General features: G+C 37.5%; 1 protein-coding gene across 4 annotated transcripts in view; it reads right to left on the reverse strand.

The window, feature by feature from the left end:
- Positions 1-24076, reverse strand: part of SUMF1 (sulfatase modifying factor 1) — a 97732-nt gene that overhangs the window by 66174 nt on the left and 7482 nt on the right. For 3 of the 4 annotated variants that reach the window (XM_073901573.1, XM_025885350.2, XM_073901571.1), the window contains exons 2-3: positions 12386-12559; positions 8677-8751 (exon numbers count right to left, since the gene is read on the reverse strand). In XM_073901573.1, coding sequence (XP_073757674.1) covers positions 8677-8751; positions 12386-12559 — 249 coding nt within the window. The remainder of the gene's footprint in view (positions 1-8676; positions 8752-12385; positions 12560-24076) is intronic. The other variant, XM_073901572.1, reaches the window with a different exon arrangement.

The following is a 24076-nucleotide window of genomic DNA, read 5'->3' on the forward strand; positions in this document are numbered from 1 at the left end:
AGAAAGCAAACTTTCAAACAGAGGGAGGCAGACTCATTTCCATCACCGGAAGAAGTCAAAGAACACATCCCAGGGCTAATGGCAGATAATCAAGGAGGCATGGATCCAAACAACTCAAACAATATGTGCCTGTATATACTCAGAAGAATTAAAAGCAGGGACTCAGACACTTGCGTGCCAATGTGCATGGCAGCATTATTCACAAAAGCCAAAACAGCAATTAGATGTTAAATAGCTGGAAACGATATAAATGTCCATTAACAGATGAATGGATAAAGAAAATGTGGTCTATAGAAACAAAGGAATATTATTCAGCCTTAAAAAGAAATGAAATCTGATACATGCTGTAACATAAATGAACCTTGAAGACATTTTGTCAAGTAATGTAAGCCAGACACAAAGGACACTTCCATGAGGCACCTAGAACAAAGAAATTTATAGAGACACAAAGTACGATCAAGGTTACCAAGGGATGGAGGAAAGGGAGAATGGGAAGTTATTGCTTCCTGGGTAGAGTTTCTGTTTGGGATAGTGAACAAACTCTGGAAATATATAGTGATGATGACTGCACAACATTGGGAATGGACTCAGTGCCAATGAACTGTACGTGTTAAAATGTTAAGTTTTATGTTTTCTGTATATTTTGCCACTCCCACACACAAAAAAAGGGGGGGGATATGTCACTGATATTCCTCCAGCCAAGGACTCTGAGATAATCCAAGAGGATTATTTATTCCACAATAGCAAATCCTTTCAAAATATCATTGCAACTTGGCAGAGTGCTATATATGGCATTATCAAATCTTACAAACGGGCAACAGTAAAGCAAAGGAAAGAAAATTTAACCCAATTTTCAATTAGAGATAGTGCACTGAAAGAAGCCAGCATAAATGACATTTACTAAAAGACTTTTTATGTGCTAAGTACTGTATTAGACGGTTCTTCATACATTACTTAATTTGGTCTTTACAATACTCTACCAGGTAGGCATTATTACCCCTACAAGAAATTGATTAAAACAAGCAAAATGCTAGTTACAGTGAAGGGAAAAAAAATAACCACAGCATTGTGCTGGCATAAAAGGAATGAACAAACAAAACTACAATATCAACACTAGCAGTAGGCAAGACAAAACTTGTGGTCTATACCTACCACATTACCAGATTGAGTGCCTTAAAAAAAAAAAAAGAAAAGTCAACATTCTCCTGAGAATTATAACAAGACCTGAAACTTAATAATGAAAGGAAAAGAAACTGAACCAGTACCAAAGCCAAGATAACCCAGATGTTGGAATTATCAAAGATTTTAAAAGAGCTATTATAACCATCAGCTATGAAGTAAAGGTGATATTCTTAAAATGAATAGAAAGATAGAATTCTCAGCAGAGAAACATGAACTATATTTTAAAAAGAAACTTTAGAATTGCAAAATACAATATCTAAAATTAAAAAGCTCACTGGATAGGCTCAAGAGCAGAATGAAAACGACAGAAAAAAGAGGGAACTTGAAGATACAGCAATAGAAAGTACGGAGCCTGAAGAACAGAGAGAAAAAACCATTTTAAAACAATGAACAAAGCCTCAGGAACCCATAGGATAATATCTGACACTCATGCAATGGAGTCCTAAAAAGACAGGAGAAATGAATGCTGAAAAAAATATTCGGCATAATGGCTAAAAACTCCCCAAATGTGGTTAAAGACATAAATTCACAGACACAAGAACCTCAACAAATAGGATAATCTCTAATCTCTAAGAAAATAATGTCCAAATGTCCAAATCATAATCAAACTACAAAAGACAAGATTTTTTAAAGTCTTGAAAGAAACCAGAAAATAATAACACCAATACGTATAAGAGAAGAGTGATCCAAAAGGCTGAAACCATGTGACCAGAAAAGAATGAAACTACATTTTCAAAGTGATGAAAGAAAAGAAGTGCCAGTCCACAGCTCTGTATTCAGTGGAAATAGCCTTCAGGAATGAAGGGGAAGTAAAAACATTCTCAGATGAGGAAAAACTAAGAGAATTCATGGATATAAGACTTGTTCTCAAACAAATGCTAAAGGAAGTTATTTGAGCTGAAAGGAAATGATACCTGACGAAAACAGGAAACTTCTGGAATAAAGTGCAACAGAAATGGTTTGGGTAAATATATTTCTTCTTTAAATTAAAAATATATATGTGTGTGTGTGTGTGTGTGTGTGTGTGTGGATGTCACAAGCAAATATTGTAACATCATCTCAAGTCTTTTCCAAGTATGTAGATGTACTACATAAGACAATTACAGCATGGGGTAAAGGAACCTATATGGTTATAAGGCACTTATATTTACTTGAAGTGTTAAAATATTAACTCTTGTGATAGACTACGAGAAGTTAAGTACACATATGGTAATCTTTACGGCAACTACTACTAATACCAAAGATAGAGCCAAATGCAACAAATTAAAATGAAATATATAAATGGAATATACATCTATATGTTCAAAAGTGGGTTTAAGAGACATGGAAGAGAGACTGACAAAGGCTGACCAATGCCTAACTGGAGACCCTGAGAGAGATAAGTAAAAACGAAGGAAAGGCAGTATTCAAAATAATAATGGTTAAGAATAGTCTCGAGTTGTTTAAAAAAATGCCAGTCCTCAGATCCAGGATGCACAATGACACTCAAGCCAGATAAATGAAAGAAATCAACTCCTATAAATATCATAGACCAACTGTAGAACAACAAAGACAGGATTTAATCTTAAAAGCAGCCAGAGCCAGGGGCACCTGGTTGGCTCAGTCAGTTGGGCATCCAACTCTTGATTTTGGCTCAGATCATGATCTCAATGTCATGGGATCAGCCCGGCCAGGGCCATGGAGCTCCGCTCTCTGCAAGGAGTCGGCCTGAAGTTCTCTTTCTCCCTCTGCCCTTCCCCCCAACCTGTGCACTCACACACCCACGTGCGCTCACTCTCAAATAAATACATTAAAAAAAAAAAAGGCATCCAGAACCAGATCACCTACAAAGGAACAGCAACAGATTATGTATGAATGACAACAAAAGAAGCCAGAAAACAGTGAGATCAACCCTTCAGTGTGCTGAGAAAACGTAACTGCCAACCTAAAGTTTTTACTAAGTGACAATATCTTTCAACAATAAAACAAAATTAAAGATATTTTCAAACAATTAATAACAAGAACATTTACTACCAAAAGATGTCCTGTAGTCAGAATATACATTCTTTCTGAGATGCAGAAAGGAAGGCACAGGTAGTAGTAATGATAGCAGTAACCAAATATGGATTATACAGAAATGGATTAATTATATCTAAGCACTGGAGGAAGAGAACAAATTAGAGTGAAATAGTGGGTATCAGTAATACGTAAGTTGGATGGGGATGATTAGAGCAAGGTCCTAGTATTATACGGCAGAAAAATTAAGGGACTAAAATTTAGACTTTAAATGTGAGCATTAAAATAGATAGTTTAGTAAATGAAGAGACATACAGTATCTAACTTCTAAGCAGACAAGTGAAGTTGGAATAAGGAAGAAATAGAAAAATATACAAGAAATAGAAGAAAAAACAGGATAGAGACAAAGCAAAGAATAAAATGGTAGAAATAAAGCCAAATATATCAGTAATCATAATAAACTACATATAAACATAAATAAACTAAACTCTTGACTGAAAGACAAAAACTGTCCGAATGGACTTTCTAAAAACAGTTATATACTCTTTACAAGAGATATACTAAAAACATAAAGATACAGAAAGACTAAAAATGAAAAGATGAGAAAGTATATATTAGACAAAAGAAAGCTTGTGCACCCATGTAGGTAACAAAAAACAGACTGAAGATAAAACTTATTAGAGAAAAAGAGAATCCCTATATGTCGAAACTGAACAAGAAAGATACACTTCTACACTTATGCAGTTACACTTCCAAGCTTAAAAACAAAGCTTTGAAAGATATAAAGCAAAAACAGACAGAATCACTAAGAGAAATGATGTTGGACATTAGAAAATATTTAGATATAAACAATTACAAATATATTACAAAACTGCTGGAACTAAAAGGATTATTTAGAAAGAAATCCATAGATCATAATGCTTAAAAAAGACAGCCCAAAACTTTGAAAACGAAGCATCAACTTGAGAAGTCCAAAAAAAAAGAGTAGCAAAGAAGTTAAGTGATTTTCCTCAAAACCAGCTGGTAAGCGGCATAGCTGAGGTTTAAAACCAGGTCTCCTTCACTCAAAGGATGTGGCTGTGATCTTTTCCTTATGGCTTTTCTGAATAAACAAGCCCCAAAATCAGTTTGAGAGAGAAAAGTCTTGGCGGCCGTGTGAAAGAAGAAAACTCTTAAAGCTGAACTGAGGTTGTCCAAGGAAATGGTGGTTAAGCTACCAGAAAAGTAAAACTTCTAATATCAAAAAAGAGGTTGAGCAATTCATCCACCAGGCACATGTTTTGAGTTATTTTAATTTACTTTTCCTACGTACTGGAACTTGGCTTTCTGAACAGTTTCTGGCTTGGCTTATACTATTTAACTTACTAAAGCTTTTCTAAAAATTATTTTTGGGGTATGACCTCAGAATCTTGCTGGGCCCCAAGGCATTTCTCATTATAACCCATGCACATTTAGGTAACTGAATCACATCCTTACTAATGCCTCTCTTTCTAGCTTAGAGTCTTTGCCCAGTTGTGATTATGTAAGACACAGTCACGCTGCAACTTTCCCTGCCTTTTGTCCTGGTCAAGCATCATTCGAATAACACAGCACCCAGCATTTACTTGGGCAAGATATGCTGTCCCAAAATTGTTTTTTACTTAAGAAGAAGATGAAGAAGAAGATGATGATGATGTCGTCTTAGTAATTCTGATTCCTCACTGAAACTGGTTTTCAGTTAAAAAGAACTTCTCAAAATAACCTACCCTCCTCCTTTATCAAGGACACCTATTCAAAAATTTATTTCCTTAAAGTGTTAGCAAATTCAGAAAGTGCCAAACCACAAACCAAGAGATAATCGTTTCTCAGGCTCCCACCGACAGCAACTGTTTTCTCCCCACCCCATGGCCATCCCTCATGTCAAAGATTTATGAGCTATTTTAATAACACAATTATTAAAATGAAGCATACTTTTTAAATATTAAGTAATTTAACCACTACCTTTATTTCAACAATAGAAGGTTATCTTGAATAAAATACCCCAAACCAAAACAACACAGCAACCAAAACTAGCCTTAATCCTTTTTAGGATTTAGTGGCTATACCTTTTAAGACATTTGTTTCAAATTGAGTATTCAAATAATAATCACAACTAAGCAGATTTCAGCACGCACATATGCTCTGTTTTAAACCATTAAATTCACAAAGTTTCAGATATTTTTGTGAGCAAACCCTAAAAGCCAGTTCAATGTCTTGCCTCAAACCTCTATGTTAAAAAAAAAAAAAAAACTACCTAAGATGACAGCAGCAGCAGCAGCAGCATAGTTTTTGGATCGCCCCAAATCTATGCATAAAACCACACAGAACAACTGAATAACAACATTAAGAACCCAAGAACAATGTACACAGCCAATGCCATTTATCTGAGGTCTTGCCACTGGGTTCAAACACAAGTCTGATCAGGCCTGTGGATCCAGCTACCAGGTTGCAGGAAATGAAGAGGCCAGGGAAAACAGGTGAGCTGCACCATGAGAGGGCAAACAACAAGATTCAGACCATGGCAAAGTCCACAGGTTAATCGCACTGTATTCTTCCAGAGATAAATTGTTAGGGATGAAAAACGGGGCAGGGGGATGGAGCAATGGAAAGGAAACCTGTGATTAAAAGAGTCTTTTTTTTTTTTTTTTATTTCACAGCGAGATAGAGCCAGAGAGCACAAGCAGGAGAAATGGCAGAAGGAGACGGAGAAGGAGGCTCCCTGCTGAGCAAGGAGCCCAACGTGGGGCTTGATCCCAGGGCCCTGGGATCATGATCTGAGCGGTAGGCAGACACTTAACTGACCAAGCCATCCAGACTCCCCAAGAGAGTCCTGAAAAAGACACAAATTTACCCTTAAATGGATAGGATTAAACCCTAGTAGCCTTGGGATGTACAACTGGTGATAATACTATAAGGAAATACAGGGAAGCATTTACTTTAAAAAGCAGAATAATGGCAACTTTAGGAAAAGAAAAGGGCAATAAGGCTATGGCTCATGGAAGGGTTTACTGGGGCAGGCAGAGAAATTCTATTTCCTGACTTAGGTGATGGTTATAAGCATGTTTACCTTAGGATAACTCAGTAAGCTAAACATTTGCTTTGTGTGGTTTTCTGTATTTGTGTTGTTTATTTTTTAAGGAAAATTTATATCACTGGTATAACCTGTCACAAAAAGAACATTTATGACAACACTTAAAATAATTTACATTTATTTAAAAGTTACATGAAACATTTAAAATAATTCTATGAAAATAAACAATATTATAAAATAACTATATGGAAGTAAACAATATTACTAAATTCTAGTTAGCTACTGTAGCCTGGGAAGGTTCCAAGGCTGATTTTGTGTGTTTAAAAGGTAACTAACAAGTGTTGCTGAGTGTTAATGACATGCTACCCCCGAAATGAAATTTCTGTCTTGACTTACACAGGTCTTGAAAGAGATCTGAAAAGGGAATAACTTTCTCACTCCATGATTCAGGATTACCTTATGCTTTGTCACATATTACCTTAACTCATCTCCTGTTTCACTTCAAGTCTTCTCCTGGACCATCCCATGTCCTATGCTTCTGGAAACACTGGGTTAATAAAAGGTCTGGGGAGCCTGGGTAGCTCAGTCGGTTAAGGGGTTAAGTAAGCATCTGCCTCGGGCTCAGGTTGTGATCCCAGGGTCCCGGGATCCCCTGGGATCCCCTGGGATGGAGTCCCACATCAGGCTCCCTGCTCAGCGGGGAGCCTGTTTCTCCTTCTCCCTCTGCCCCTCCCCCTGCTCATGCGCTCGCTCTCTCTCTCTCTCAAATAAAGAAATAAAATCTTAAAAAAAACAAAGGTCTGGTGCATGAGGGTATGTCAGACCTAAGAGGGGGTTGAAAAAACAAAAACTTAGCACTCTCAAATCATCAACAGATTCATTTTATTCATTCCAGCCCTTTCTAAACACGCTTAAAAGGTTTACTCTTCCATTATGAGCATTTAAGCAAGAGACCAACACGAGGCTCCTGTGAGAGCTGCTTGTTATCGTCCTAGTTACAAGCACACACACTTTGCTAGGTACTTAGAGGGCACCCTCAGAGCCTAGCAATAATCTGCCTTTGCCTTTATGCCTAATGTGTTCGGAGGTTCTCAAGTGACAAGAGGCCCTGTATCTGAAAGAGCAAATTTCAAAAATAAGTACAAAGGCCCTCCCTCATCTGAACTCCATATCTTAAAACAAGGCACTACATCCTGAGCTGCTGGCTCATCAACACTAGGCCAATGTGACCTCAAAGCCCTTTAAAAAAAGAAAAAAAAAAGGTGTATCAGATTACATAATAGACTTATAATAAAAACTTGTAATGAGGAAAAAAAAACCCTGAAATTCAAACAGAGCTCGGTCATGTTTTAAAAACATTTATGTAAAATACATAGAAAAAAGTGGCCCGATTCTCCTATAAATGAATCGAGAGCAAGTCTGCTTTTACCTCCTCTCCCCCACCACCTTTGCTACATTCATTTGAAGAGAAAGAAAACGGGAGCCAGGACGGTTTAATTTTTTTGGCACTGCTGCTCGCAAAAGAGAAGAACAGTGACGCCAACACATAAAGACCAAGTTCAGGCAATTGAAAGGGAACCTGTGTAACAAAGGAAGATTAGGGTTGAATTCCTGTCTTCAATCTCTGTATCTTAATCAGTCCCCTTGCAACCCCATTTCCTCTCTTCTCTCACTACCTCCTGCCTCTTCTGCATTCCCTTCCCTTTGTTTTGTAAACCCTCAACCTCCTAGCTTACGTACAATCCTTCCCTTGTTTTTCTGTTTTCTGGCTCCTTATGAGACATGTGTAAACAAATACTCGAACATACAGAAATCCCAAGTTCTGCTCACTACGCAGGTGCTTATGGAAGCCCAGTCCACTGTTTCCATGATTTCTGAGAAAAACACACCGAATTCACATTCCCTGGATCTTCTCTGTGAAAGCAGGTACACCCTTAGATGATAAGACCAGTTCCCTGGCTCAATTTCCTATGAATACCCAGAGCCAAAGGTCCTTTCATGAATACTTCGCTGATTGTAGGAATTCATGAATGTTTAAATAGGAAGCTCTCTCTCCACACTAGCACCTGATGAGATCAAGACTTTACGTACAGAAGTTAAAAAAATATTCACATTTAACCCTCCATTCTAGAAATGACTGTAAGTAAAGAAACCCAGAAATGTCCAGGGCCTAGCTAAGCCCTCCTCAGCAACACAATGTGTCACTCGGGTACACAAGACAGAAACTCAAGTCAGACCTGACACGTTTTCAGCTACCATCCTGAACTTGTGCCATTTTCCTCAAGACATGGGGCCTTGGCCCATGGGCCTGCTCTCATGGGCAAATCTAGAACGGGAATGGTGAGGTGCTAGGCGGCTGAGGAAGGTGGCACTGGTAGTTTGGAGTTTTCACCCAAGCCCTTTCCAACAAGCAGTAGAGAGATATGAGAGCCTGTTTAGACATTACTTACTGCCTGTTGGATATCAGTCTTCACTTGCTCACTCAACATGCCTTCAAAGACAAAGGAGTCACCAAACTTCTCAGCCTAAAAGGAAAGAAGGAAATAAAAATCCAGAAAGGTTGTACCCACATATTTCACATGTACTGTTTTCTTTGTGCACCGTAAAAGTGATTGTTCTTGTCCAAATGAACTTTAGTTTTTCTTATGACTTCCCAGAGGATTCAGAAATGACTTAAAAGCATCTGGCCTCCTATTAAAACAGGTTAATATCAATCACTTACAGAGATCACTGTCTTTTCAGACTCATTTAGCTGATAAGAACGCAGACTGGAAGAGATTAGCTTTTGAGAACGTGATTGCTCCTGTTGATGGAAACACATCTCCCCAGGTATTTCAAATGACTTGGAAAATAATAATATTCTTTACATGTCAGATTACATAATCAACCTTTGTCCTTTGTTCTGCTCCAGCAATCTAGTTAAAAGAATTAAATGACATTGTTTGCTGATATTCTGATAGATTCTAGCTCCCCTAAGGGGTCAACTGTGTTTATAAATCTCAAGTGGCCAATTGAAGCATCAGACTGAAATCTGTATTTTGATTATTTCATTTAACATTACTGTCTTGAGTGTCATCTACCTTGTTTTATTTGTTGCATGTGACCTCATACTGCAAACGCCCACATTAACCCCTTGGTTTCCGTGGTTCTACTCTTCTAGCTTCCCTCCTCTTTCTGACTCTTCTTAATCATCTCCTGAAATACATGGGCTCTTCCTCTAGCCCCTAGAACACTGTTGTTCCCTAGTGCTCTGCCCTGGCTCTTCTTTCTCTTCACCAGTGGCTCTCGAGCTTTGTGCAGTGGAGATCACCTGGCCAGCTTATCACAACTACACATTACTGCTCCTCAACCCCAGAGATTCTGATTCTGGAGGTCCAGGGGGAGGCCAAGGAATCTTCAAGTGTGAACAGCTCAGCTGGTGACTGTAATATAGGCGGGCCAAGAAATCACACTTTGAGATACACTGACCTACTGCTAGACAACCTCCTTCAATCTCATTGCTTTAATGACCAGCAGCACGCACTTCAAATGACCCTCACATCTCCACCTCCAGGCCAGTTCTGTCCTCACTAGATATTAACTCCCTACTGGATCCCTGTAGTTCAGGCCTTACAAATACCTCAAACTCCTTTCCCTGATCAGAGCTTGTCATCTTTTCTTCACTCCTTTTCTTCTTCCTCTTTCCCTTGTGGGAAAGTGCCTAAGCACCTAACCCATCCCTTCATCCAATGAACAAGTTTCAAACATGCCCTGTTTGGGTACCCACCCTTGTTCTGTGCCTGAGTATGAACTAAATGACAGAGATATGAGGTCAATATTAAATAAGCACAGTCCCTGTCTTAATAGCGCTTACATGTGGGGGCACAGACAAAACTCAAGTCAAAGAAAGGATGGAAGAAAATAATTACAACTTTACTTGACCTTGTAAGGTAAAGAGTATCAAGAAAAGCCTCTTTTTAATAGAGTAGGGGGGAGGAAGTCTCCTTGAGAAGGGGCCATTAAGCTGAGATGACTCAGAATGAGAAGAAACCAGCCATAGTAAAAGGGAGATGGGCAAGGGAAGAAGGAAATTCCAAGTGGGGAAAAAAATATGAGCCAAGACCTCAAGCTGGAAAAGAATGCTGAGTTTTCAAGGAATAGAAACAAGACCAGCTGGGCTTGAACATGGTAAGTGGAGTGTGACATAAAATGAAGTTGGAGGGACAGAAAAAAACTGTAAAGTATCATAAAAATATGAAACATTTATCCAAAGTGGGGGTTCTTAACACTTTTTGTGCCCTGGACCCTTCTAGCAGTATGGTGAAGCTTAGGGAACTCCTTCTCAGAATGAAATGTTTAAATACACAAAACAAAATCAATATGATTATGAAGAAAAATTGTTATTTCAAAATACCAATAAATTTGTGGTATAATAATATATACATGCTCTTTATTAATATATTAAATAAGATCTAATGGAAGGTCTCATAATTCTCATTTTTTTTTTTAAGATTTTATTTATTTATTTGACAGAGAGTTATAGCAAGAGCAGGAACACAAGCAGGGGGAGGGGGAGAGGGAGAGGGAGAAGCAGGTTCCCACCCCGCCAAGCAGGGAGCCCAGTGCAGCTTGATCCCAGGACCCTGGGATCATGACCTGAGCCTTCCTGGGATCATGACCTGAACCGAGCCGAAGACAGCCGCCTAACAACTGAGCCACCCAGACACCCCAATTATCATAATTTCTAAAGGAAGGATGAATGGAAACAATATTTCAAGGTATCTACAACAATAACGTGATGAAAAAATGTTTGTGATTTCTACTGGTGACAAAGTTATAGGTACTGCTACTATTACTAGGGTTTGTCATCTGCCTCATAATTAAAGGAAGTGCTAAACTTGAGTGAAAGGGTAGTAAAAAGCCAGATGTCATTTATCCTCATCCATGTTCCTGAATGCCCTAAATTCTGTTTATTCTATCTTCTTTATGGAGAACCCTAGTCTGAGGGGAGCTTGTTCCCTTACAAGTCTTCTAACTTACATAGACTATTGAGGAAACTGATCTGAGAGGATCCTTATGAAACAAAAAGAAGAGAGACTTCTGCTTACAATAAACAGGTACAAAAGAGAAAACACTTTGTATATTTTAGTAAATTCCAAAGAAATGTGATGATGCAAAACCAAATTTGAACATTTTTTTGCTTTCAGCATTTACTCTCAAATTACTTTTTTATTTAAAAGAAAATAATGTTTTGGGCCTGGGCGGGAGGAAATAAAACAAGGATTCCACAAACTGAAGGCAAGGGTAAAGTCCTTTGGTGAAAGAAAATGGGAAGCCTACAAAACAAGTATATTTTAGACACTTAGAGAAAGTTTCATAAACTAAAAAGACTCCTTATTCTTATTCACTTTTAGAAGAAACATCCACTTGCAGAACCTTGCTTTGGGATTCACTGACCAGAGAATAACTTGGAATTGCTACAGGAGAGCTTATGAGTCATCGGGCATTGAAATAAAATCACAGAGGCGCCTGGATAGCTCAGTCAGTTGGGTATCTGACTCTTGATTTCAGCTCAGGTCATAATCTCAGGGTCATGAGATTGAGTCCCACGTCGGGCTCTACACTGGGCATGGAGCCTGCTTAAGATTCTCTCTCTCCCTCTCCCTCCAAGACCCCCCACCCCACAACCACATGTTCTTTCTCTCTAAAACAAAACAGGAAAAAAAAAGAAAAAAAAAATCACAAAAGTGAAAAGCTGTACTTCTCCATCTATTGCTTAATGAAATACGTAATGCTTCTTGAACAAACTGCAATTTTTTGAGAGGGAAAAGTGGTCTGATTTTAGATTCTGTCGGCTATCTCAAAAAGCTTGAGAAGGCAGTGGCACTCTCTGGTATAGTAAAGCATTGATACAATATAGTATAATGGTTAGAAAAGAGGCCCTGGTATCTCACTGGCCAGCTTGAATCCCAGCTCCACCACTAACTAGCTGTGCAACTCAGGGCAAACCACTTTTCTAATCCTCACTTCACTGAAAAATAACCGGCCTCATGGGGTTGCTATGAGAACTGGATTAGATGAAAAATATATAAGCTCCTGAGCATAGTAGGGGGCACATAATAAAAAATGGCTAATCAACAGAAAAGAACAAGTTCTTCCTTCCCATCCCAACCCTATTACCTCTGTCAAATAGCCGGTTGAGTTGACAAATTTCTCAAATTCAGCATTACTGACTTCATAGGCATCCATGTAAAAGGCATCAATACCAACTCTCCTGGCAGGTGCTTCCCCATCTTGCTTTATCTGAGGATCATCTGTGCCCATTGTAAACACTCCGGCGGGGATGTGGACCATCTGCAGTGAAAGGGAAGACAGGGAGTCATGCCATCACAGCCAAAGTGGACCTGTATAAAGGGCAGAGTACCTAGCACACAGTAAGCACCCAACAGTTACTACATACCCACCACAGAAATCACTGCACAATCAGTAACATCACTCCATGCTCCTATGAAAGTGAAGGACTGGTCTCAAAAAGAAGTGAAAATTTTTGGTATGCCTGGCTGGATCAGTTGGAAGAGCATGTGACTCTTGATCTACAGGTCACAAGTTCGAGCCCCACATTGTGTGAAGAGATAAATAAAAATGAAAAAAAAGAAGAAATGAGGGGCACCTGGGTGGCTCAGTCTGTTAAGCGTCTGCCTTTGGCTCAGGTCATGATCCCAGGGTCCTGGGATCAAGCCCATATTGGGCTCCCTGCTCAGTAGGGAGCCTGCTTCTCCCTCTCCCTCTGCTGCTCCCCGCCTGTGCTCTCTCTTGCTCTCACTCCTGCTCTCTGTCAAATAAATAAAATCTTAAAAAAAAGAAAAAAGAAATGAAAATTCTCTGGGCAAGCAGTTCTTTAGTCAAAAGTCTACTTGATATATGCCATGGAAACAGGTCAGGAGCAATAGTCACCATGCTGCTAATGGCTGGAGTGCAAAGGCAGGGAGATACTCCACTTCTTTATACATTTGAGTATGTTTTTCCTTTAATATGATCTCATTTCTTTCGAATTATTTTTAAAATCAAATGCAAAAATGCCATATATAATATTCTTTTTTTAGTTTTATTGTTATGCTAATTACCATACATTACATCATTAGTTTTTGATGTAGTGTTCCATGATTCATTGTTTGTGCATAACACCCAGTGCTCCATGCAGAACGTGCCCTCTTTAATACCCATCACCAGGCTAACCCATCACCCCCCCTCCCCTCTAGAACCCTCAGTTTGTTTTTCAGAGTCCATTGTCTCTCACGGTTCATCTCCCCCTCCGATTCCCCCCCTTCATTCTTCCCTTCCTGCTATCTTCTTCTTTTTTTTTTCTTAACATATATTGCATTATTTGTTTCAGAGGTACAGATCTGTGATTCAACAGTCTTGCACAATTCACAGCATTCACCATAGTACATACCCTCCCCAATGTCTATCACCCAGCCACCCCATCCCTCCCACCCACCCCCCACTCCAGCAAGCCATATATAATATTCTTAAAAACCAATGAGTGAATGTAGGTCTCCAATGAAATAGGAAAGACTTACATCACTGAAATGGAATATCTAAGAAGTTTAATAAGGGACCATGTCTTGTCCTTATTATGTCCTTCTTCTTAACTGATTCCTTATTAAAACTCTAACTGCAATTACTTTGCTCCTACATACTGTCTCACATAAACTCTAAACTCCAAGAGGCCATTGGACTGCCTTGTTCACATCTGTATTTCCAGCACTAAACATAGTGCCTAAGGATTGCACCAAAAATATTCAGTTAAGAAATGCAGGCCTATGCTCAACATCATGAATCATTAGGGAAATGTAAGTAAAAACTAAAAAGAGAGTCTACTTCATGCCCACTAGCATGGCTATAACCCAAAAGATTGACAGTAACAAGTACTGACAAGGATGTGGAAATTGGAACCTTCATACATTGCTGGTAGGAATGTAAAATGATGCAGCTGCTTTAGAAAACAGTCTCTTGGTTCCTCAAGAATCTAAATAAAGAGTCACCATATGATACAATTTCACTCCTATATGTCCAAGATAAATGAAAACAAATATCCATGTTCATAGCAACACAAATGTTCATAGCAACATTATGCAGAATAGTCAAAAAAGTGGAAACTCAAAAGTCCATCAAATGACAGATATACAAAATGTGGTATATCCATTAAATGGAATATTATTCAGCCATAAAAAGGAATGAAGTACCAATACATATTACAACATGGATGAACCTTGGAAACATTATGCTAAGTGAAATAATCTACTCACAAAAGGCCACATATTATATGATTCCATTCATATGAAATGCCTAGAACAGACAAATCCAAGGAGACATAAAGTAGATTAGCGGTTGCCAGGGGTGGGAGGGAAAAAGAAATGGGGAACAGCTGCTAATGGACCCCCTTTTGGGGGGTGCTGGAATGTTCTGGAATTACTGATGATGGTTGTGAAACCTTGTGAACGAACTGGGAAACATTGAATTGTTCAATTTACAAGGGTGAATATTATGGTATGTAATTCTATCTTAATTTTCTTTAAAAAAGAACACAATCATACCATCTGTCAGAAATATATTCTGCAGACACAGCATCTTACTTTCTAATCAGACGAGTGAAAAATCAATTCATTGACCTCCTAGCAGCATAAGAATTGTGAATCCTCTAATTCATAAAATAAGGGTTCAGATTGAGGAAGGAAAAAAAGGAAGCCAAAGAGAGATAACTAGTTGGAATAAAAAGAAAGAATGTGACTTAGCAATAACAGCAGAAGACCTAGAAAAACAAGATTAAAAGAAACGGAAAGTAGCAATCAACAATCATTGATTCCTACTTTCTGTTTCCATTGACTCTCTTTGCTAGTGGTTGTCTTTAATTCTGTGCATATATTTCCCAATGAAAACGGAGCTCTTTTCACTATGACATATGGGTAATAAATGTCTATTTGTCCAATGTATTACCATTACTCCAAGAAATCATGCTTAACTACTCCTGCCCCCTAATCCCAGCATTACAGAGATCACTCCATCTTACTGGATCTCTCCCCTCTTTCTATTCCCAGGCAACTGCAGGAGTCTCACAACCAGTCACCTTGTCTCCAGTCTCACCCTGTCACATCCCTCCTTGCTCCTCTCTAAGCCATTTATCTTCTGATCCGTCATTCATTCCACAAATATGTAAGCACCTACTGAACTTTCTGAAATGTCAGCCTTCGGTATCCAGCGCAACTTATTACAGCTCTGTTTTTAACAGAAAAAGAATGGCAATAAACTAAATGTCCATCAGTAGTGGACAGGTTAAGTAAATTGTGGGTCATCCACACAACAGAAAATTCAACAGCCACAAGAAAAGGAAATATATGATATTTATAAATATATAGTAAACATAGTAGATTTATCACTTATAAAGCTTGCATGAAGATTAAAAGACAAAAGTAGTGAAAATAACTCATTAAAACAATTAGTTAAGGGATAAGTAAGATGAAAAGATATAAAACTAGATATCAAAAACATGAAACATGGCAGCAGAGAGTAAAAATGTTAAGCCTTAGAATGCAATCAAACTTAAATTGCCTACTTAAAAATAGGCTGTTATAGATATAAGTTGTTACATGTAAACCTCATGGTAATCACAAAAGGAAAACATATAGTAAGTATACAAAAGATAAAGGAAAAGGAATATAAGCATACCATAAAGAAAGACATCAAACCACAAAGAAGGAGAGTAAGAGAATAAAAGAGGAACAGAGAGGAATAACCAAAAAAGCCAGAAAACAATTAACAAAATGGCAATAAGTACTTACCTATCAATAATTACTTTAAATGTAAATGGACTAAGTTCTCCAATCAAAAGACACAGAGTGCCTGAATAAATTAAAAAACAAGACCCATCTATATGCAATCTACAAGACACTCACTTGAAATGCTCACAGAGACTGAAAGTGACAGGAAGGAAAAAGATACTCCATGAAAATGGAAACCAACGGGAAGCTGGAGTAGCTATACTTATATGAGCAAAATCAACTTTAAAATAGAAACTACAATAAAACACAAGGAGCACTACATAATTATAAAGGGGCCAATCCAACAAGAGGATATAACATTTGTAAAAAATTTATGTAGTCAACATAGGAGCACCTAAATAAATAAACCAAATATTAACAGACCTAGAGGGAGAAACAGACAGCAACACAATAATAACTGGGGACTTCATATCCCACTTACATCAATGGATAGATCACCCAGACAGAAAATCAATAAGGAAACAGCAACCTTAAACAACACATTAGACCAGATGAACTTAACAGACATATACAGAACATCCCATCCAAAAGCAAAAGAAATACACATTCTTTTCAAGTGCACATGGAACACTCTCCAGGACAGATCACAGGTTAGGCCACAAAACAAGTCTTAATAAATTTAAGAGGGCCGAAATCGTATCAGTCATCTTTTCCAAGCACAAATGATATGAAACTAGAAATCAATTCCATAAAGAAAACTGGAAAATTCACAGATACGTGAAAATTAAACATGTTACTAACCAATCAAGAGGCCAAAGAAGCAATCAAAGTTACATAAAAAAATACCATGACACAAATAAAAATGGAAATAAATCAAAATTTATGAGATACAGCAAAAGAAATTCTAATTTCAGAGCAATAAACATCTACCTTAAGAAACTGATTCTTTGAAAAGATAAAAATGATAAATCTTTAGCTAGACTCACCAAGAAAAAGAGAGGATACACAAATAAAATCAGAAATGAAAGAGGAGATATTAGAAATGATGCCATTGAAATATAAAATATCATTAAGAAACAACGATGAATAATTATATGCCAAAAAATTGGACAACCTAAAAGAAATGGAAAAATTTCTAGCAACATACAACCTACCAGACTGAATCATGAAGAAATAGAAAATCTGAACAGACTGATTACTACTAAGGAAATTGAATCAGTAATCAAAGCTTCCCAAAAAACAAAAATCCAGAACTAGATGGCTTCCCTGGTGAATTCTACCAAACATCCAAAGAAGAATTATAACCAATTCTTCTCAAACACTTCCAAAAAATTGAAGAGGAGGGAGTGCTTCCAAACTCATTTTATAAGGCCAGCATTATCCTAACACGGAAAGCAGACAGGATGCTGCAGGAATAAGAAATTAAAGGCCAATATCTCTGATAAACATAGGTGCAAAAATCCTCAACAAAAAATTAGCAAACTGAATTCAACAATACATTAAAGGATTATATACCATGATCAAGTGGGATTTATTCCTGGGATGAAAGGCTGGTTCAATAACCACAAATCAGTCAATGTGATACACCACATTAACAAAATGTACGATAAAAACGTATGATCACCTCAGTAGATGCAAAAAAGCATTTGACAAAATTCAACATCCATTTATGATAAAAACTCTCAATAAAGTGGGTATAGACAGAATATACCTCAACATAATAAAGACCATATATGACAAGCCTACAGCTAACATCATACTCAATGGTAAAAAGCTAAAAGCTTTTCCTTTAAGATCAGGAATAAGACAAGGATGTCCACTCTTGCCACTTTTATTCAATTTAATATAGGATGTTTTAGCCAGAGTAATTAGATGAGAAAAAGAAATTAAAGACATCCAAATTATAAAGGAAGAAGTAAAAATGTCACCATGTGCAGATGATATATATAGAAAACACCAAAGACTCCACCAAAAAACCGTTAAACTAATAAACAAACTCCAGTAACACTGCAGGATACAAAAATCAATACCAAAGAAACCTGTGACATTTCTATACATTAATAACCAACTATCAGGAAGACAAATTAAAACAATCTCATTTATAATTGTATCAAAAATAAAATATCTAGCAATAAATTTAACCAAAGGAGTGAAAGACATGTATACTTAAAACAACACATTAAGGAAAGAAACTGAAGACAATACAAATCACTGGCAAGATATTTCATGCTCATGGATTGGAAGAATTAGTATTTTTAAAGCATCCTTATGATTCAATGCAATTCCTATCAAAATTCCACTGGCATTTCTCCCAGAAATAGAAGAAACAATCTTAAAATTTGTATGGAACCACAAAAGACCCTGAATAACCAAAGCAATCTTGACAAAGAACAACAAGCCTATAGGCATTATGCTCCCTGATTTCAAACAATATTACAAAGCCACAGCAATTAAAACAGTATGGCACTGGCATAAAAACAAACAATGAAACAACAGAGAGCCCAGAAATAAACCCATGCATACATGGTCAATAAGTTTACAACAGAAAGGCCAAGAATATCAAATGGAGAGAACAGTCTCTTCAATAAATAGTGTTGGAAAACTGGATAGCCACATTCAAAAGAATGAAACTAAACCACTATCTTATGGCATACACAAAAATTAACTCAAAATAGAATAAAAACCTGAACATAAGACGTGAAACCATAAAATCCCATTAGCAGTAAGTTCCTTAACACAGGTGCTGGTGATGATTTTTGAACCCAACACCAAAAGTAACAAAAGCAAAAATGAACAAGTGGGGCTATACCAAACTAAAAAGCTTCTGTACAGCAAAGGAAACTATCAACAAAATAAAAAGGCAATCTAATGAATGGTAGAAATTTTTTGCAAATCATATATCTGATGAGGAGTTAATATTCACAATATATAAAGAACTCATACAACTCAACAGCAAAAAAGAAAAACTCCCATTAAAAAATGGGCAGAAGATCTGAATAGACATTTTTCCAAAGAAAACATACAGTCAAAAGGTACATGAAAGGATGTACAACATCATTATCAGCACAGAAATGCAAATCAAAACCACAATGAGATAGCACCTCACATCTGTTAGAATGGCTATTATCAATATGCCCCACATCTGTTACAATGGCTACTATCAATAAGACAAGAAATAACAAGTGTTGGCAAGAATGTGGTTAAAAGAAACCCATGTGCACTGTTAGTGGAAATGTAAATTGGTGCAACCACAATGGAATACAGTATGGAGGCTCCTCAAAAAGTTAAAAAATATTATTTAAAGAACTACCACATAATTTAGCAATTTCACTACTGGGTACTTACTAAAACACTAATTCAAAAAGATGTATGCACCTCAATGTTCAATGTAGCACTATTTACAATAGCCAAGACATGGGAACAACCTAAGTGTCCATGACTGAATGAACCCATGAAGAAATTGTGGTATGAGGGCACCTGGGTGGCTCAGTTGGTTAAGCGTCTGCCTTCGGCTCAGGTCATGATCCTGGGGTCCTGGGATCAAGCCCTGCATCAGGCTCCCTGCACAGTGGGGGGTCTGCTTCTCCCTCTCCCTCTGCCCCTCCCCCATGCTCTCTCCCTCTCTCTAATAAATAAAATCTTCAAAAAAAATTGTTGTATGTATATATGTATGCATGTGTGTATATAAATACATGTCCTTTTATATCATATGCATCATACATATATCATTCAGTCATAAAAAAGAATGAAATCTTGCCATCTGCAACATGGATGGATCTTGAGGGCACTGTGCTAAGTAAAGTAAGTCAGAGAAAGATAAACAATATATGATCTCTGTTCTATGTGGAATCTAAACAAACAAAAACCAAGTTCATAGATACAAAGAACAGATTGGTGGTTGCCACAGGCAGGTGTGGGGGGGTTAAAAAAAGTGGTCAATTACACCTCAATAAAAAGAAATTTTTTTTAATAAAAAATTTTTTTAAAAAGATTGGTCGGTTCCAGAAAGGCATGGCTTCTTATTTCTCTAAAAAATACTGTGTACTTTTTGTCAGTTCTATAAGGAATCAGGTGGAGACCCAAGTTAACCAGTACAGTATTTCAAATTTATTCTAGTGATGTTTTTAGTTCATCTTACAGATCACTGCTTAGAAAATTCAGGGCATGCAGCTGTTTCTATTATTGTTCTTGTTTTAGGAAGAGAATGGAAACACCTTTACTACACCACCTAAAACCTAAAATCTTTTTTAGTTACAACAAATATTTTAAAAAGCATTAAATATATTGCTTAATAAATTGTAAGTTAAAGATCCTTATAAGCCACCCTCCATGAAATACCTTGCCAATCACTCGAAAAGCCCTTCCTATGCCCATCTTGAACACAAATCCTCCCCTCACCACAGAGAAAAACCACTGTCCCGACTTTTAACTTATTTTTAAGATATAATTGATACATGACATTATTTAGTTCCAGGTATACAACATAATGATTCAATATTTGTACATATTATGAAACGATCAACACAAGTCAACATTCACTACCACAGTTAAATTTTCTTGTGATAAGAACTTTTTTAAATTATTTTTTATTATTAACATATAATGTATTATTTGTTTGAGGGGTACAGGTCTGATTCATGTCTTACACAATTCACAGTGCTCACCATAGCACATACCCTCCCCAATGTTGTGATAAGAATTTCTAAGATCTCTTTTAGCAACTTTCAAATGCATAATATAGCATTAACTATAGTCACCATACTGTACTATCCTGACTTTTATAGAAATTGCTACCTTATTTTATTTGCACTTTAATTATTTAACTATGCATCCCTAAACATTATAGTTTTCATGGCTTTTCTTTTTTTTTGTAAAATATGGCATTTAGGAATCTAAATCTATAGGTTCCCCCTTTAACTCTTTTTCCCCCTTGCAATTTACTTGTTGAAGAAACTGGGTCATTTGTCTGAGATTCCCAGAGTCAAGATTTTTGCTGACTGCAGCCTCATAACGTAGTTTATTTATCATATCCCCTGTCCTTTGTACCTCCTGAAAATTGATAGCTGAATCTAGAGGCTTTATCAGATTCAGGTTTGATGTGGGGGGAGTAAGACTCCTCTGCAGGTGGTGTTGTCTTCCTCATTAAGAAGCACAGAGTGTATGGGTTACTCTCTTTTCTTTTGCTGTTGCTACCAGCCATTAAGGTTCAATTCATCAGGGGTTGCAAAATGATATTCCAATTCTATCATATCTTCTTTTTTTTAAGATTTTATTTATTTATTTGAGAGGGAGGATGAGATAGAGAGAGCATAAGAGGGTTAGGGTCAGACGGAGAAGCAGACTCCCCGCCGAGCAGGGAGCCCGATGCGGGACTTGATCCCAGGAGCCCGGGATCACAACCTGAGCCAAAGGCAGTCGCTTAACCAACTGAGCCACCCAGGCGCCCCTATCATATCTTCTTCATTTATTGTTGAAATGTTTCTATAAAGAGAAACTTCCCCTATTCAGTTATTTAGCTACTCCGTGCTATATTCATGGGAAAGGCAAGATAAATTCTTGACTCTTTCCCCTTATTTACCAGCTTTCAAAATAAAGAGCCGGTTCCCAAGAATAATCCCAAGATGACGAAAACAAAACAAAACAAAAAATAAAACTGGGAAAGGGGTCAGGCTGTGTGCCATCTCCATATCTGGCAAAACACTGGATCTACAAAAGAGTATTACCAAAACCAAAGGAAAGGTATTAATACAGGGCAGGGTCTGATGAGACTTCTTACTAGAATAATGCTGTCCTTCATAACCCCCAATCACTGTGGTTGCTAACCACTCACTATCAGGACTCCCAGAATTCCATAAGCCTTCAAGATCTTTCCAATTAAGTCATAATATGCTTGAGTTAGCAAGAAGGAATTCATGGTAGTTGCCTTCAGTACACTTCATTTGATGCAGAATCCAGAATACACAGTAGGGAGAACTCCCACCAGAAGCAGATAAATTAGGGCAGGGAGCCTGTGTACATTCCCAGAAATGCCAGTGATTAGAAAGTCTCTGCTTTTATGATATAACCAATTCCATGTCCTGATTTATCTAAATTTTAAAAATTTCTGGGGCGCCTGGGTGGCTCAGTCGTTGAGCGTCTGCCTTCGGCTCAGGTCATGATCCCAGGTTCCTGGGATCGAGTCCCACAACGGGCTCCCTGCTCCGCGGGAAGCCTGCTTCTCCCTCTCCCACTCCCCCTGCTTGTGTTCCTGCTCTCGCTATCTCTCTCTGTCAAATAAATAAAATCTTAAAAAAAAAAAAATTTCTTTCCAGTATTATGCTAAATCTTCTTCCCCATCATACGTTAATCAGTAAGAGATTACAAAACTAAAACAGGTCACTTGTGACTAGTGAAAATAGATTTCACTGAACTTCTGAGACAGGAACCAAACTGCAAAGGGTTGGAGTGAGAAGGCGGAAGTATAAGTAGTTGGTGAAATAGGAGAGAAATGACCTGCTAATTTGAGGGAGGGACCAATCTCAGAGAATGTTTTATTTTATTTTATTTTATTTATTTATTTATTATTTTTGTTTGAGAGAGAGATCACGAGTGGGGATGAGCAGAGGGAGAGAGAGAATCTCAAGCAGGCTCCACACCCAGCACGGAAAAAAGATACTTTTAATAAATTAATATGGAGAGATCTTGCCAAGACAAAGAACTAAAGTGAACAAAGCAATGTGTACCACAGTAAGCATGGCGTGCTATCATTTGTGTGAAAAGCAGGTGGGGAAAAGGAATAGAGATTCACATATTTTGTATTTGCTTATATTTGCAGAACAGAGCTCCAGGAAGACATGTCAGAAACTCATGTGGTGGTTATTTGAGAGGAAGGATATCAGGTAAGTATAAAATTTTTCACTATACACCCTTCTATAATTTTTTCTAAACCATGTAAATATACTGTCTGTTCAAAAAATAAACAATAAAATAAAGTGTCAATCTGATCATATCACTTTCCTACTTAAAATCCTTATGCGTCCCCATCACCTTTCAGGGTAAAATAAAATATCTAACCATCAAAGCCTAATCTCTCACCGTCTCCCTCGTGATGTGTCCCACCTACACTTTGTATGTAAATAGTCAATATTCAAGATCACCTCCTCTAGATCTTTACTGCCTGCATTTCCCTCCTCTGGCTCGGTCATATGCCCCTCATCTGGGTTCCTCTGATAAATACCTCCATCTATCCTAACAACTGACACACACGTATTTTAATGATGGGTTTTCACCTCCCCTAGATCCTAGGCTCTTTGGGATTCACAAATATTTTTCATTTCTATATCCCCAGTGCCTAGCATGGTGCATAGTTCAGGATAGACACTCAAAAAAAAAAACACTTTATTGACTGACTGAGTGAAATCATGAATATGATGAGGAATCTGGCACTTGAGTTATTCGTAATTGTAAAAATTCTTGTTCTAACACAGTCCCGGACACAGATAGTATGTTTGCATTGTAGTGAAACCTGTTTAAGACTCTGTGCAAGGACTGAACTAGGTACACATTATTCTGATTATCCTCCAAATGTCTGAGACACACACAACGTTCCTCAGTCCTTAGAAGTCAGAATTTTAAGCAGCTCTGCAGAGAAGCAGAAACATAGAAGACTTCAGAAAAAGGCTCCAAGTGTAGTTTTAAAATGATTATTAAAATGATCTAATATGAGGTTTCATAAAGGATTAAAAGTTAAAAAAAGCTTCCCAGCAGCAGATAAGTAGGTCCTACTCTGAGAACAGGTGTTCAGCCCTCGGCGTAAAGAGAAGACACACAGGAAGCTGTGCGCATTGTGCCTAATAAAGTTTTACAATCACCTCATTTTTTTATCCTCTTCTCCCTCAAGATGAGTACCAACAATGCTAACACAATCACAACTTCCACTGTGGACTCCTGGCCTAGTTTTTTTTCTTCTTCTTTCACTACCCATCAGAGATAACCAATACTGAATAAGCCAAGTTTCCGTTCTGGAGGCTATAGATAAAAATATCCTGCATTGTTCTGAGTGGATCATAATTTCCAATTTACACGAATGAAATGAAGTTTTCTGTCATACAAA

This window comes from Callorhinus ursinus, unplaced genomic scaffold (genome assembly GCF_003265705.2).
Source record: "Callorhinus ursinus isolate GAN/ISIS: 27379988/994484 unplaced genomic scaffold, GSC_fseal_2.0 scaffold15, whole genome shotgun sequence".
In the NCBI taxonomy this organism is placed as follows: domain Eukaryota; kingdom Metazoa; phylum Chordata; class Mammalia; order Carnivora; family Otariidae; genus Callorhinus; species Callorhinus ursinus.